General features: G+C 37.6%; 2 protein-coding genes across 2 annotated transcripts; one reads left to right on the top strand and one right to left on the bottom strand.

The window, feature by feature from the left end:
- The first annotated feature begins 843 nt into the window (after window positions 1–843).
- LOC108980124 lies at window positions 844–1,654 on the top strand. The gene is made up of 2 exons (XM_018950959.2): window positions 844–1,355; window positions 1,592–1,654. Exons 1-2 carry the CDS (start codon window positions 881–883, stop codon window positions 1,636–1,638), a joined length of 522 nt encoding a protein of 173 aa, XP_018806504.2. The 5' UTR covers window positions 844–880; the 3' UTR covers window positions 1,639–1,654.
- A 3,049-nt stretch (window positions 1,655–4,703) lies between these two features.
- Window positions 4,704–12,392, bottom strand: LOC108979503 (serine/threonine-protein kinase STY17-like). The gene is made up of 13 exons (XM_018950192.2): window positions 11,646–12,392; window positions 10,708–11,128; window positions 9,970–10,633; window positions 9,745–9,785; window positions 9,132–9,200; window positions 7,009–7,109; window positions 6,765–6,843; window positions 6,479–6,577; window positions 6,334–6,402; window positions 6,165–6,214; window positions 5,970–6,051; window positions 5,659–5,753; window positions 4,704–5,110 (listed from the first exon to the last, which is right to left on the bottom strand). Exons 1-13 carry the CDS (start codon window positions 12,041–12,043, stop codon window positions 4,984–4,986), a joined length of 2,295 nt encoding a protein of 764 aa, XP_018805737.1. The 5' UTR covers window positions 12,044–12,392; the 3' UTR covers window positions 4,704–4,983.
- Window positions 12,393–14,794: the final 2,402 nt, after the last annotated feature.

Here is a 14,794-nt window from a genome sequence, read left to right as displayed (position 1 = left end):
TCATACTCAGAAACCAACGGCTACTAAGCCTTACATGGAAACCCAGCCACACATGGAAATCCAGCCATACACAAGTCACCCAACGGCTACAAAACCACACATGGAAACAAAGATACCCAACGGCTAAATACAAAGATGGAAACTCATCTACTTTTCTATTCTTCCTCATTTGTAACGTTACTCTATCATTTCTAAATTCACACATATGTACGGTAATTATATATAGTGAAAGGCTCTCAATATGCTCTCACGCTTTGTGAGACATTGTGTCAAATAGCTTGTGTTCGTTTGTCTTTATGGTATCAGAGCCTTGTGAGAGCAAGAGAGTCTTACTCCCATGGCAGCCCTTTCCCTCTCAGTGAACAATTTTGTCACTCTCCGTTTGAACCAGGGAAATTATCCCTTATGGAGAGAACAAGTCGTGGCCTTGGCTGAGAGCCAAGACCTCATGCCTCACCTCACGGACTCTGTTTCTCCACCCCAATATGAGCCCAACGATGACCCAACAAATACCACACAACCTCAAATTAGCTCTACTTACCTCAAATGGCGGAAGGAAGACAGGTTGCTTCGTGGATGGATCATCGGTACTCTGTCCGAGGAGTCCCTCGGTCTCGTTGTTGGCCTCGACAGCTCCTATCAAGTGTGGCATGCTCTTCAAGAAGCCTATGCCCAAGATTCCCAAGAAAGGGAGTTTCAACTCACTCAGCAATTAACCTACATGCGCAAGGAGGACTCGGTTTCTCTTCAGGTACATCTCAAAAATTTTAAGTCCATTTGTGATAATCTTGCAGCAATCGGACGACCCGTGAGTGATAAACTCAAGGTGTTTGCTCTCCTCAATGGACTCGGCCCCAAATATGAGCCCTTTACCACCACCATGCTCAAGCCACCGATGCCCTCCTATTCAGAGGTAGTGCCGCTGCTGCAGGGCTTTGAAACGAGGAGCCAGTTGCACGAGAATTACAACGCGCAACACACTGCCTTCTATGGTCATGCTACGGGTCACGGCAAAAACAAAGGGAGACCGTGGTCCTCCCGTGGACGTGGCTTTTCCCAAGCCACACAAGTGGCACGTCCAGGCCATCAACATAGTCAACATAGTGGGCCCAAAAATCACGGACCACATTCTGGAACGGTCCATGAAAATATCAAAGAAAATAATCGTATTCCGACTTGTCAAATATGCGGGAAGCAAGGGCATACCGCAATTAAATGTTGGCACCGGTTCGATCATGCTGTTCAACCCAATGATATTCCTCAAGCATTAGCTGCCATGACCCTCGAAAATAATATTCATGATACCGAGTGGACAGCTGATACAGGTGCCTCTGCCCATATGACAGGTAATTCAGGTATGCTTTCTAATCTTCGTCAATATCTTGGTAATAATGCTGTACTCATTGGTGATGGTAGTCTTCACACAATTACACACCTTGGTGACACTTTTATTAAATCTGGTAACTCGTGTATCAAATTAAAAGATGTTTTACTTGTTCCTGACTTGGCAAAAAATTTATTATCAATTAGTCAATTAACTTCTGATTATCCTTATAACTGTGAATTTTATGGTGTTGGTTTTTCTATTAAGGAAAGGGCGACCAACCGCATTTTACTGAACGGCCGACGGAAGGGTAATTTATATGTGTTGTCCCCACCCTTTGAAGCACACTTCTCAAATCGCTTTCGTACAGTTTCTGAAGAAGTGTGGCATCAACGGTTGGGACATCCTCAAGCTTCCACTCTCCAAGTTTTACAGTCTAAAGGTCTTATTTCAGTTATTGGAAAAACTAAAACCAACTCTATTTGTGAGAGTTGTCAACTAGGAAAAATGAGCAAACTTCCTTTTTTTCAATCTTCGCATAATGACTTCAATATGTTTGATAAAATTTATTGTGATTTATGGGGACCTGCTCCAGTTTTATCTGTTGGTAAATTTCAATATTATGCTTGTTTTGTTGACGCCTTCACCAAATATATGTGGTTTATTCCTTTACGAAAGAAATCTGATTTTTTTAATGCATTTCTCTTATTTGAAAAATTAATTGAAAGACAATTCAACAAAAAAATTAAAATTTTTCAAACCGATGGCGGTGGCGAATTCACTAGCCATCCACTAAATTTGCATTTTCAAAACCAAGGAATTTTTCATCAATATTCATGTCCTCACACTCCCGAGCAAAATGGCTCGGTAGAACGACGACATCGTACAATTCGTGAACTTGGTATGACCTTACTTTTTCAAAGTGGCGTTCCTAAACGTTTTTGGGTCGAAGCTTTTTCAACTGCTGTTTTCTTAATAAATCGGCTCCCTTCTTCTACTTTAGAACTTCAATCTCCTTTTTTTCTTCTCTATGGTCACTACCCGGATTATACCTCCCTTAGGATTTTTGGCTCAAAATGCTATCCCTATACTTGGGATACTAAACAAAACAAGTTTGAACCCAAAACACTTCCTTGTATTTTTATGGGTTATAGTGACAAACATCAAGGTTATAAATGTTATCATCCTACATCTCATCGAACCTTTATTTCTCGACATGTTGTTTTTGACGAGTCCTCTTTTCCTTATAAACAACCTGGAAATCTTCATCTTCCCTCCCCTGGTGATCAAGTTTTATCTACCTTTATTGATTGGCGTTCCCCTAACAATTTACCTTCTAATCCCTTGGATGGTTCTAGTGTTTCCTCTATGCAGGCACCTCCTTCACCGCCTATCCCCACACAACATGAGATTGATCACATTCCTTTGCCGTCTTTGCCGCTTCTGCAAGAATCACCCCTCATTCAAACACCCAACCCTCCTCCACCAAATAGTGATCCACCCACCATACAACCTTCTCATCCCACCATGGTCACTCGATCTCAACTTGGGATCCGCAAACCTAATCCCAAGTATGCTCACTATCATTCCCTAATCGAACTTCCCAAGGAACCCAAGACAATCCGTTCTGCTCTTAACCATGCAGGTTGGACCAAAGCAATGCAAGAAGAAATTCAAGCTCTTCATCAGAACAACACTTGGACTCTTGTACCTCATCAACCTCAAATGAATGTTATTGGATGCAAGTGGGTCTTCAAAACAAAAATCAAGGCAGATGGTACCTTAGATCGACTTAAAGCTCGTCTTGTTGCCAAGGGATTCCACCAAATTGATGGTGTTAACTACACCGAGACTTTCTCTCCAGTCATAAAACCATGCACCATACGGATCGTCCTCAGCCTTGCTCTTGTCCATAATTGGGACATTCGTCAACTCGATGTCAAGAATGCTTTTCTCCATGGTGACCTTCAAGATGACGTATTTATGGAACAACCTCCAGGTTTTATCCATCCAACTCTTTCTTCTCATGTGTGCAAATTAAATAAAGCATTATATGGGTTAAAACAAGCACCTCGTGCTTGGTTTGATAAATTTAGTAATTTTTTAACTGCTTATGGTTTTACTTGTAGTTCCGCTGACCCATCATTATTTATTTATAATTCCTCTATAAGCACAATTTATTTATTACTTTATGTTGATGATATAATTCTCACGGGTTCTGACCCCACTCACCTCACTACTTTCATTCATGCTCTTGGGGAACAATTTGCTATGAAAGATCTTGGTCCTTTGCATTATTTTTTGGGAATTCAAGTAACTCGCAACTCAGATGGCCTTACACTATCTCAGGCTAAGTATGCGCTAGAGATATTGGATCGTGCTCAGATGAAAGATTGTAAACCTATGGGCACACCTATGATGCCCAAAACTAAAGGACTCACAAGTGATGTCCCTTTTCCAGATCCGGGTCACTATCGGAGTATTGTTGGAGCACTTCAATATCTCACCCTTACTCGCCCTGACTTAGCCTTTAGTGTTAACTTTGTATCCCAATTTTTGCACTCTCCCACTATGGCTCATTACAAAATGGTAAAACGCATCCTTCGCTATTTGCACGGTACTCTTGAAATTGGTATTCATTTTAGCTCACATTCTACACTTAATCTCTATGCATTTTCTGACGCAGATTGGGCAGGTTGTTCTCTTACTCGTCGCTCCACCACAGGCTACTGCATTTTTCTAGGCAGTAACTGCATTTCCTGGTCTGCCAAGAAACAAAATACCGTATCCCGATCTAGCTCTGAAGCAGAATATCGAGCCATGGCGAACACCACTGCAGAAATTACTTGGATTTCATTTCTATTACGTGATCTTGGTGTTACACTTCCAGCGGCACCTATTTTGTTCTGTGATAATCTCAGTGCTCTACATATGACTGCCAATCCAGTTTTCCATGCCCGAAGCAAGCATATCGAGATTGATTATCACTATGTAAGAGAACGTGTTGCTCTTGGTCTTCTTCATACCCGGCACATTCCGGCCTCTTCTCAACTTGCCGACATTTTCACCAAGCCTCTTGGACGTCATGCGCTTTATCCTTTACGCACCAAACTTGGCCTTCTATCTCGGCACAGTTTGCGGGGGACTATTGAAAATACTCATACTCAGAAACCAACGGCTACTAAGCCTTACATGGAAACCCAGCCACACATGGAAACCCAGCCATACACAAGTCACCCAACGGCTACAAAACCACACATGGAAACAAAGATACCCAACGGCTAAATACAAAGATGGAAACTCATCTACTTTCCTATTCTTCCTCATTTGTAACGTTACTCTATCATTTCTAAATTCACACATATGTACGGTAATTATATATAGTGAAAGGCTCTCAATATGCTCTCACGCTTTGTGAGACATTGTGTCAAATAGCTTGTGTTCGTTTGTCTTTAGAGCATAATCATGAAATAAACAAGTGAAATAAACAAATATCTCACAAAACCAACCCCATATCACTACCAAAATTATCTCAAATTTCAGCTTTGTGGTTCCAGTTTCACGGGCTGATCATGATGGCGGTCTGTTGGCCGCGAAAAAAAGCCGGCCGAACTCGAAGGCAATATCTAAAGAGAAATCCAAAGCACAATGTGTTGGGCCTACAGTTCCTTCTGGGGGCAATCTCCAGCTGCAGAGCGGGAAGCCTGAACTTGAAGGGCATACTGTCTCTGTAAGTCTTTAAGCCTTTGCAACAATTCCTGGAATGTTGGTCGGCATGCTGGATCTCTGATTTTCATGTAGTTGTAGATTGGCATATTAGATAAATATTTGCAAGTTGACCCATAATGGAAGATCTAACTAAAAACTACAGAAATACGAGGTCAAGAAGAAAACAACTAAATTGACCACTGATGCTATAATGATCATCATATTGCATATTGATCCAACCCCCCCACACCAAACTACCTTTAAAAATTAAATGATAGCCATCCACAAGATTTTTTTTTTAAATAAATAAATAAGTGATATTTCCACAAGATCAGACTAGAAATCTTACAAGATGAATTCCAGGCTAAAATAAACCAAACAAATAACATGACCTTTTAAAGCATTATTGGGACTCAAGCACTGTGAACTCGGTAATAGGATCGCAATCCCAAGTATTTGGGCAACTAGTGTGAATATATTGTTGAGCTCTAAGTGGCGTGGCTTCTAGTCACACATGAGCACACCAAGATGGTTATTTTGCAAGGTGCCATTGCTTGTAATTTAAGTTCATTTGTGGCTCTAGAAAATGGAAATCAAACTATGCGAAAATCATAAAGATAACACACCCATGCCAGCAGCTTTCGATAATAGAAGCCCACTGTGGATCCGTGTCCTTAGGTATCTCTAGCCGTTGGTGCATGAAACCTACTGCTCCGATCACCTGCACGTATCCAAAAGAAATTGTTCATATGTGCAGAATTACCTTTATCTAAAAATGTTAAAATATTAAAAAAGAAACCACCCAGAACGTCGCATTATCTTATTGCCAGCCAAGGTATCTATCTACTTTTGAGTACTGAGGAAATTTATTTACTCGCAATGGTTTTCTTTCTTCAATTAGAAGTGCCTGATATATTCTTTCAAATGAAAACAATACCTGCATTGAGTTGAGATTATCCCAAGGGATCTTCTTGGTGGCAAGCTCCCACAATATCACCCCATAGCTATATACATCAGACCTACATGTATCCAAAGCGGTAACAACAAATGTATGTTTAAATCTGGAAATTTAATGGAAAAAACATACACTTGCATCAAAACACTTCAAGTGACATTAAAGATCACAACATACTTCTCATCTGAAGGCTCATTATGGAGAACTTCTGGTGCCATCCATTGAGGCTAAACAACATTAAAAAAGTAGTATCAATAGAGAATTTCTGTGTGTCATGTAATATAATCTAGACAGATTGGGTAGATAAAACTAATAAAGAAGAAATCATTCAGTGGCAGTTTAATACCGTTCCCTTCCCAGTCGTCGTTCTAAGGTATGTGTCATGCTTGAGACGTGAGAGACCAAAATCACCAACCTGTTTAGATGAAAATTGACAAGATTAATGCCCTTATATTGGTAGTAGAAAAAAATACACATGATAGAAGGCAAACCTTCACAGTCCAATTCTTATCAACTAGAAGATTTGATGACTTCAAATCTCGATGAATGATTGGTGGATTGAAACGATGAAGATAATTCATGCCCCGGGCCTGTAGAAGAAATGAACAATATAATAATACATGAATCACTATGGGGAAGATATTACAAGACCCATACATGCAAACAAATTCATTCCGCCCAAAGCTAGAAAAAAAGTGGAAAAGCAGACAGCTTACTTAAGTACAAACATTGAAAAATTAAAGCAACAAGGAATCCCATACAAGTACTCATACTCACTATATCCAAAGCCATATGAACCCGCCGTCTCCAATCTAGTTTGGTTGTGTTCCTCTGTAGTAAGCGAAACAAACTTCCACTGCATCAATTGAACATAGATACAAGAAACACACATCAGCACAGGTGTTACACTACATTTCTTGGAAAGTTCCCTATCAGTATCAATTTTGTTATACATGTAAACATGAGAAAAATGTCAGAAATGTCTGATTCTAAAATTCTAAAAGGGAAGTAGAGAATAAACCGTGGAAGGAACTCTGTAACGATGCAGAGATGCTCGGATGAAGTAACAGCTCCCATAAAGAGCAAAACATTTGGATGTCGAAGTCTTTTCATAAGGGATACCTTCAAAAACAACAACATATTTTAAACCAAGTGTTTTAACAAATTTATGTTCATTAGAAGTAGAAAAATATGATCTGCATATGGATCAGTGTATAGACAGGTACAAATAAAAAAGATCCCAAGTGTGGACTGAAAGTCACATCTATATGTATAACATATATAATTCTTGAAGTTTTGGCTTCGTTCATGTTGAGCCACATTATCACATTTCCCTCATAAATTTTAAAAAATTAAAACTTAATGAAGCTAAAGGTTTGAAACCATTTATTATTTGTTTTTTTTTTTTTTACCCAAAAAGAGATGCTTCAATTCTCTGTCTAATCCAAGAAAGACAATTCAATTCTCTATCCCACAAAAAAAAAAAAAAAACCTTCAGTTCACTTCCCACTCACAAAAAAAAATCATTCAGTTCTCATTAAGGAAGCTTTCTATCCAAAACAAAAACGCAATTCAGTTCTCCTGGAGCAAGCTTTCTCCTGTTTAGCCACATCATCATTAAATGAAGATAATATATCCAATTACATAGTAATTTTCATTTTAGAGTTCTAGTTTTCCTACAATATCTTCTTTACCTTCTCAGCTCATGCTTATTTAGTTTCATAACAAATGAATATTTTTTATGATAAGTTATAACAAATGAATATTTATAAATTATTGAAGTTATGAGAAAGTTAAAAGGGCCTATAAGTTATTGTTTTTGATGACTAAAGACATTTACATTATATTAAGAGCTCTTTGTCCCTCTCTCCACTCAAGCAAAGTCACGAGGTTTTCCATAACTAACATAGAAATGAAGGAGAGAAAAGGAGTAAAGCTGAAGCCCTAATTGGTTTGCAAATTTCTATATGTATTGTTTATAGGGTTTGTGAACGAAGAGAGAGAATTTTTGAAAAAGTTGTTTTGATTTTTGTGTTTGGGTAATGATCAGATAATAAGTTGAAGCAGAAAATGTTTTTGAGATCTGAAAATGTTTGGTTTGAAGTTGAAAATTGTTTAAAAAATTTTGAAAATAGAGGAAACCGTACAAGGCCGAAGATGCTCATAAAAATATTTGAAATCAATGTGCTACTATTGAGACTCTTTTAAAAGTTTTATTTATGGTTTAATTGCTCAAATTATGCAAAGCAAATTATATATAGCGTTGAAGACTTGAAGTAGTTTAGCTATTCCCACATATCGCACAGGTCTACAACTAGTGTCATATAATTTCTTATGCTTTGCTTTCATAAAACCATATCATAAACTATACCACCATATTATTTGATAAATAACTAGTACTACAAAGCCACAACATCCACTCCACATTAGTGTTAGAATTTCATAATATATATCATTAAGTCAGACTAATACATACAAATTTTATTTAAAGTTTTACACTATATAATTTCCAAAGCATGGGATTTGCTCATATAAATCACATCATCAACTGACTCATTGTAAATCATTAAGTCAAATTTATAAAATAAAAAATAATATGTCCGAGTGCAATCATTAAATGAAAATGATATATTTAACTACATAAATTAGTATTCTTTTAGATTTCCTAACACATACTTTTTTATTTTTATAATTAATAAGAGAATTTTATTCCAAGTAAATAGGCATAGCCCAAGTATACAGGAAGTATACAAGAGAATACACCTAAATACAAGCTAGAACAAGAAACAACTAAAGCAAATCATGAAAATTATCTCCATTCAATACAAGAGCCTTAGCCCAAAAACACAAAGTACTAAAGAAAAATTCCCTAAGGGGTGGTTTGGATAGTAAGTTGAGATAACATAAAAGTTGAAAGTTGAATAAAATATTGTTAGAATATTTTTTTTTTTTTTGGAATTTGAAAAAAGTTGAATTGTTTATTGTATTTTGTTTAGAAATTTTGGAAACTTGTAATGATTAGTAGATGAGATGAGATGAGTAGAGATCATACAAGTTCACGAGTCGTGTGAATAAGCTTCAACATTATTCATGTCCCAAATACATCGGCAACAACTACAATAACAAGATAACTAGAAGGCAAACCTCTTGTCTGAAGGAATGGATTACATCATCTGAATATTCTTGCTTGGAGAATACCTTTACAGCAACATCCTGCAATAATAAAAATACAATCTCAATCGAAGAGAATAACAGCACAACCTTTATGTGATTCTTGTTTTCATATAGCAAAAAAGGATAATTTAAACTGAAAAAAAATAAAGAATCCCAGTTCATACATCAGCATCATCATTTTATACGAGTACAAAAGAAGTGTCTAATAATGCACATTAAAACGGATTTAGTTAATTTGTGTAGCACACTATCCAATTGTGCATAACATGCAGACCAGGAAAGTTTATGCATAATCTATGGATTCACAAGCCTTGACTCGGCTAGTTGGAAGTCAACACTACAGCATCTACTCTCAAATAATATAACCTGGATTCATGTCCTGTATTTATGCACACACATAAAAACTGAAGTTCTTTTTTTTCTTTTTTTTTTTATTATCCTCTTGGGTGCAAACAATTTCTAGGGGCCATTGGACTGGAGGAACTTCCCCTTGAATTACCCAAGGGGAAGTTTTAATTTTTTTTATTTTTAAATTTTTAAATAAAAACTGAAGTTCATTAAAGCAAGAGGACAAGAAACATACTGATCCATACCAAAGACCATGATATACAGTTCCACAAGAACCTGCAGAAGGGGAAAGCACAGCAAAACAATGTGAGATTGGTAGAGGACCAAGCAATACATAACCGGATAGATGTATACACATTAACATGCTGTTCATTCAATCACACACTTTACAAGCATTAACTAAAATTACAGCACTTGAAAAAATTCACTAGAATAGACTGTTAGCGTAAAGGATGATTACCTTGCCCAATTTGTTCTCCAATTGTCAAGTCCTCCCACGATATTTCATAATCCAAGCAGTCGATATCCATGTCCACCTTATTAACCGCACTACTGCCAGTACTTCCACAGCTGCTGACACTACTTGTGCTGTTAACATTAAAAGAGGACCACGACCCCGATGCCTCATTATTGCCAGCCCGATTAACTTCACTCACTTGGATCTCTGGTATCGGCCCAGAAGAGGGACTCTTCTGACTATGAACTGGTTCATTCTCTTGATCATTTTGCAACCAGGGCCAGATGAATCGGCCAGTCCTTGCATCTGAACCTTCTTGCTCATTCACTTTCCATGGCCATGATATCCCTTTCTTACCAATCCATGCTTCTGCCTTAGAGGTTATGATCTTGTGAATTGCAGGTTTCCCTTCATTCTCATCACAAGAATCTCTGGAGCCTTTTCCAGGGTACTCCTCGCCATGAGAAAATGCACCAAAAGGAGATGGAGCTATATCTTCACTAGGTGTGCTAGCTCCACTAGAAGTTGCATCCTCCCTTTGGTCTGAGAGAACTGCATCTGATATACTGTGATCAGTATGGTGACTATCTCCACTCCCACCTTCACGATCTGTGCTATTCTCTCCTGTCCTAATTCTTGACTTAACTTTGCTGCTCACCTTGGATGCCTGTTTGGATGATTTAAGAATTAAAATATGCAAGATGATAAATTAAAGGAACTTGAGAATACTAAAAGACTAACCAAATTAGAAATTTTGGAAGCAATGGCAACTTGCAGAGGCTGCTGAGAATCAAGACCAAGTTTATTTGCGATTGTGGGGCCACTTCTAGGCCGACTAAAACTTGAATCTGGTTCTGAATTCTGTATACCTGATAACTCAACTCTCACTTCTTGAAAGGGCCGTGAATCGCTTGATACACAAATAATCCCAATCAAACTACCATCGTCATCATAGAACGGAGTATAGGTAGTAACAGCTGAAAACCTTTCCCCCTTCTTATTCTTGACTGGGATCTGCCCAGTCCAGCTCTCTCCCCTGGTGACGCGATGTACCACATTATTTGCTACAGAAAAGTTCTGGGGTTCTATCAGAAGCTCAATGGCGTCCTGGCGAAGGGCTTCAGCTGCAGAATAGCCAAATAGGTTCTCAGCAGTTCGGTTCCTGCAAAAAGTTACAGCAAAAGCAAGCTGCTATGTAATTAATACGAAAGATCACTTATTTCCTCTTAGAAAAGAAAAAAGAAAGAAGAACACATTCAGTAAGTATATAAACTACAAATGCAAGTCCAGGGTCTATCATTGACACCGTAGCAACCCAATTTCAAAATCACGACGCAGAGTCAATCTTGAATTCTCAATTGCAAAAAAAGACCATCAATCTACAGTCGCAACAAGCATTTAATCAAACAACCATCCAAAATCCCAACACAAACAAAATCAAATATACCGCGTGACACATATATACATATGTATACAAATATATTCACAATATTCTTGGAAAGAAAATGACAAATGAACAGACCCATAAAAAATATGTAAAACAAACCTCTCAAGTGAGCTACTCACCAGACTTGTAAGAACCATGAAAAAAAAACCGATATTAAACAATACCCGAATGCGTACAAAAGACGCATCAAAATCTTTAAAAAAACATTTATGAACTTAATCAAACTACTGACCAGTAAATTATACGTCCATTAACATCAAATATATGCACAGCCTGCCCCATGGACTGCAAAATATTCAAATACTGTCTATCAGTGAAACTCACGGCCGGGGGCCCCCCAGCATTAACAGGCTCGCGGCTCCGGCTCTCTCTCTGCAGCGGCGACGAATACCGAAACGACGCCGAACCCTTCTTCCACGCGGCTGTTCCGGCTTCCAAGCCGCCTCTTCTCCGCGGCAGGGCCGAGCGCTGAGGAGATACGGAGTGGGACCTCTGGTGGTGATGGTGGTTGGCAGGTTGTTTGGATTTGGCGTTGCCGGAGAGTTTTGACATCTCTTGCTTGAGGTGGGCTTGACCAGCCTCCAGCTCCTGGATCTTCCCTAGTAGCTCCTCCGCTGTCGGGGTACCCATTCTGGATTTTTGGGACTCTCTCCCGTTCTCACACTCCAGCAATTACCAACTTGGAAATGATAGCTGCATATCCAGAAGACTAAACACACACACACTCTCTCTGTCTCTCCTCTCTCACTCTGTGTGCGCGCGCGCGCGCGCGCATATATCCAATGTCTCTCCAAAACACAGTTTGAGTAATTGAAGAAGGTCCAGTTGAGTGATAAGAACAAGTATGGGTTTGAAATTGATAAGACCTGGAGATTTATGAATCTCTCTCTCTCTCTCTCCGAGCTTCTTTCTCTGTTTAGGCTCTGCTTTTGCTCTGCTTCTTCAAAGCCACTCTAGTCTCCCTCCAGCTTCTATCTCATCATTTTCATCTCAATCTGACTTTTAACTATTTATTTCATTTCTTCATTTCATTTATTATACTTTTAATTATATACACACCCTTAAAAAAAGGATTTTACCCACGCTCGCTTCTAGCGCGTGTTTAATTTTAGCCAATCATCACACGCGCATTGTTGGGTAATTAGCAAAGTTTTGCCTCTTTCTTTGAAGAGTCTCTCCCCAATTGGCCCATTTTCCTCTCCCTATCGCCGCCATTGACCAACTCCACATTTCTCTCTCCGACTCCATGCAAAATGCTATTTTCTGAAAATAAAATTATTTTTTTTCTTCTCGCTCTCCGAAATTAATGATCTTAAATACTTTTTTTTAAGAATATTACTTTTTATCTTTAATTTATCATTTTTAATTTTATCAATTCAATGGTATACCTTCACTTATAAAAAAATATATATATCGCATGGTATAATTGGAAAAGGTATTTAATTTACATAAAATAAATATTCATTAAAAATATTTTATCGTAAAAAATAAACATGAGAATTGAGAAGAAATCTTAATTTTGTTTGGTAGAAGTAATTTTACCCATTTATTTTTTAATAATGTCGATTTTGTAAGAAGTTTTTTTTTTTTTTTCCTAAACAAACAAATATATCATCCAAATAAAGAAAACAAGATACATGAGGAGGGGTGGGGTTTCCCAACAAATACCTCATTACAATAACAACAGCAAAAAAAGTGAAAAAAAAAACTGGGTTTTAAGACCAAATACTTGGTCCCTACTCATACCGTGCGCTGTCTTAAATGACAATTTTTTGCAATTCGCATTGCTAACTATATAACCACCGTTAGAGGTGGTGGAAGCTGAAGATGCACTGCGGTGTGTTGTCTTGAAATATTTCTTGAAGAGACTCATATTCCTTTTTTCAATATCATCGTTAGGAAAAGTGGAAACATAATAATAAGACCGACATTTAATGGACTAGACTACGACGGGCCAAATTTCTTCACTTGCTGGTGATTGTGAGATGAAGTGGGGTAGATGTGAAAGATCTTGAAGTGGAGAATCTACTGATGCAGCGCATGTAACAGACGAATGCATTATGGCGCGACAATGCATGTAATTGACAGACACATTATGGCACGACGGCGTGTGATAGCCACGTGCAAAATGAGCTGCGCATGAGTGTCATGCGCTGAAATTTTTACCCGGTTCTGCTTCATCTTAGTAGATTGGCGACTGGGGTATTAGGTGGTGAGACCCGTGTGGATAGTCGGTCACCGGAGATTTGACCAAAACCAAACCGATGGAAATGAGAGATAAAAAATACCAACATAAAAATATATACACAAATCGGTACTACAAAAAGAATAGGAAAAAAAATGAGAGTTAAGACTCCACCTTCTTCTCCGATGAAAACACTCAAAAGGATGAGTAACTTTTTTAAAGAGAATGAGGAGTTTCTCTTTCTAGAAGGGCAATGCTAGGGATCTTGCTGAGAATTCCGTTCCTTTTTTTTTTTAAGTTTTTTTATGTAGTAATTAAGAAAATATTATTTAATGATATTATGAATTTTATTCTTTTTTTTAAACATTTAAAAGTGTTAAAAAAATGATGTGAAAAAAAAAAACATTTATGGGCGGAAAAGAAGCTTTTTTTCCCTTCTAGAAAACGAACGAAGGCAGTCTTTTTAACTTTTCTTCTTTGTAAGAAGTTGATGATATGTGTGAAAGGATGGTTCCTGAATGTCGAAAATAAATTGTAAATTTGTTGCATAGCATCTATCTCTTCTGGATTTATATGCATTTTAGACGAAAGTAAATCCTTGAGAACTGTACCAAATTTTATATGGAACATAACCTTTTGTTGGCACTCTTCCTCGGGACACCAAAGTTTAATTCATCTATAACTCTAATTACTGGTTGCATATCCATTCCACCCTGTATTTTAATCTTCATTATTATTTTTTATTAAAATATTATTATTTTAATGAAATATTATCTATCAGTAAGGGAAACAAGTGACTGACACTCCCATAAGAAAAAGCCCTGAGCTCTAACATGGCACGCATCCTTATCTCCACCCACAATAGAAAAATATACAATATAAAGCTGAACTGAAAAGCTCATTATCTATCCATGTTTTTAAAATGGATATGGCAATGACATCCAATTTATTAAAAAAAAAAAAAAAAAGGTGCATTATCCTGATTTAATAATACATACACATTAGAAAATTTCTAAATATCCCGGTTTTTTATTTATTTATTTTTAACCCAATGAGCCACCTTTTTTGGCGGCTAGGAGGAACAGTCCAAAAACTAATTGCAAACCATCTCAGCTACTACTATCTTTTAAAATGGTCAAACTTAATCCAACAGAGGTACCAAATTTTCATGCAACATTGTAAAGGACAGTGGAGAA

This window comes from Juglans regia, chromosome 7, assembly GCF_001411555.2.
Source record: "Juglans regia cultivar Chandler chromosome 7, Walnut 2.0, whole genome shotgun sequence".
Lineage (NCBI taxonomy): Eukaryota > Viridiplantae > Streptophyta > Magnoliopsida > Fagales > Juglandaceae > Juglans > Juglans regia.
Note: the sequence above shows the minus strand (reverse complement) of the source record. Positions and strands in the feature narration are given on the sequence as shown.

What these genes read in the sequence shown, in the direction of transcription:
- LOC108980124 (XM_018950959.2), top strand. Translation starts at nt 881, where the DNA reads ATGCTCAAGCCACCGATGCCCTCCTATTCAGAGGTAGTGCCGCTGCTG. An exon ending in CCATATGACAGGTAATTCAG is followed by an intron (nt 1,356 to 1,591) that starts GTATGCTTTCTA and finishes TTTTCTATTAAG; the next exon opens with GAAAGGGCGACCAACCGCAT.
- LOC108979503 (XM_018950192.2), bottom strand. Translation starts at nt 12,043, where the DNA reads ATGGGTACCCCGACAGCGGAGGAGCTACTAGGGAAGATCCAGGAGCTG. An exon ending in GTTACAGAGTTCCTTCCACG is followed by an intron (nt 6,844 to 7,008) that starts GTTTATTCTCTA and finishes CAATTGATGCAG; the next exon opens with TGGAAGTTTGTTTCGCTTAC. An exon ending in ATAATCTCAACTCAATGCAG is followed by an intron (nt 5,754 to 5,969) that starts GTATTGTTTTCA and finishes GGATACGTGCAG; the next exon opens with GTGATCGGAGCAGTAGGTTT.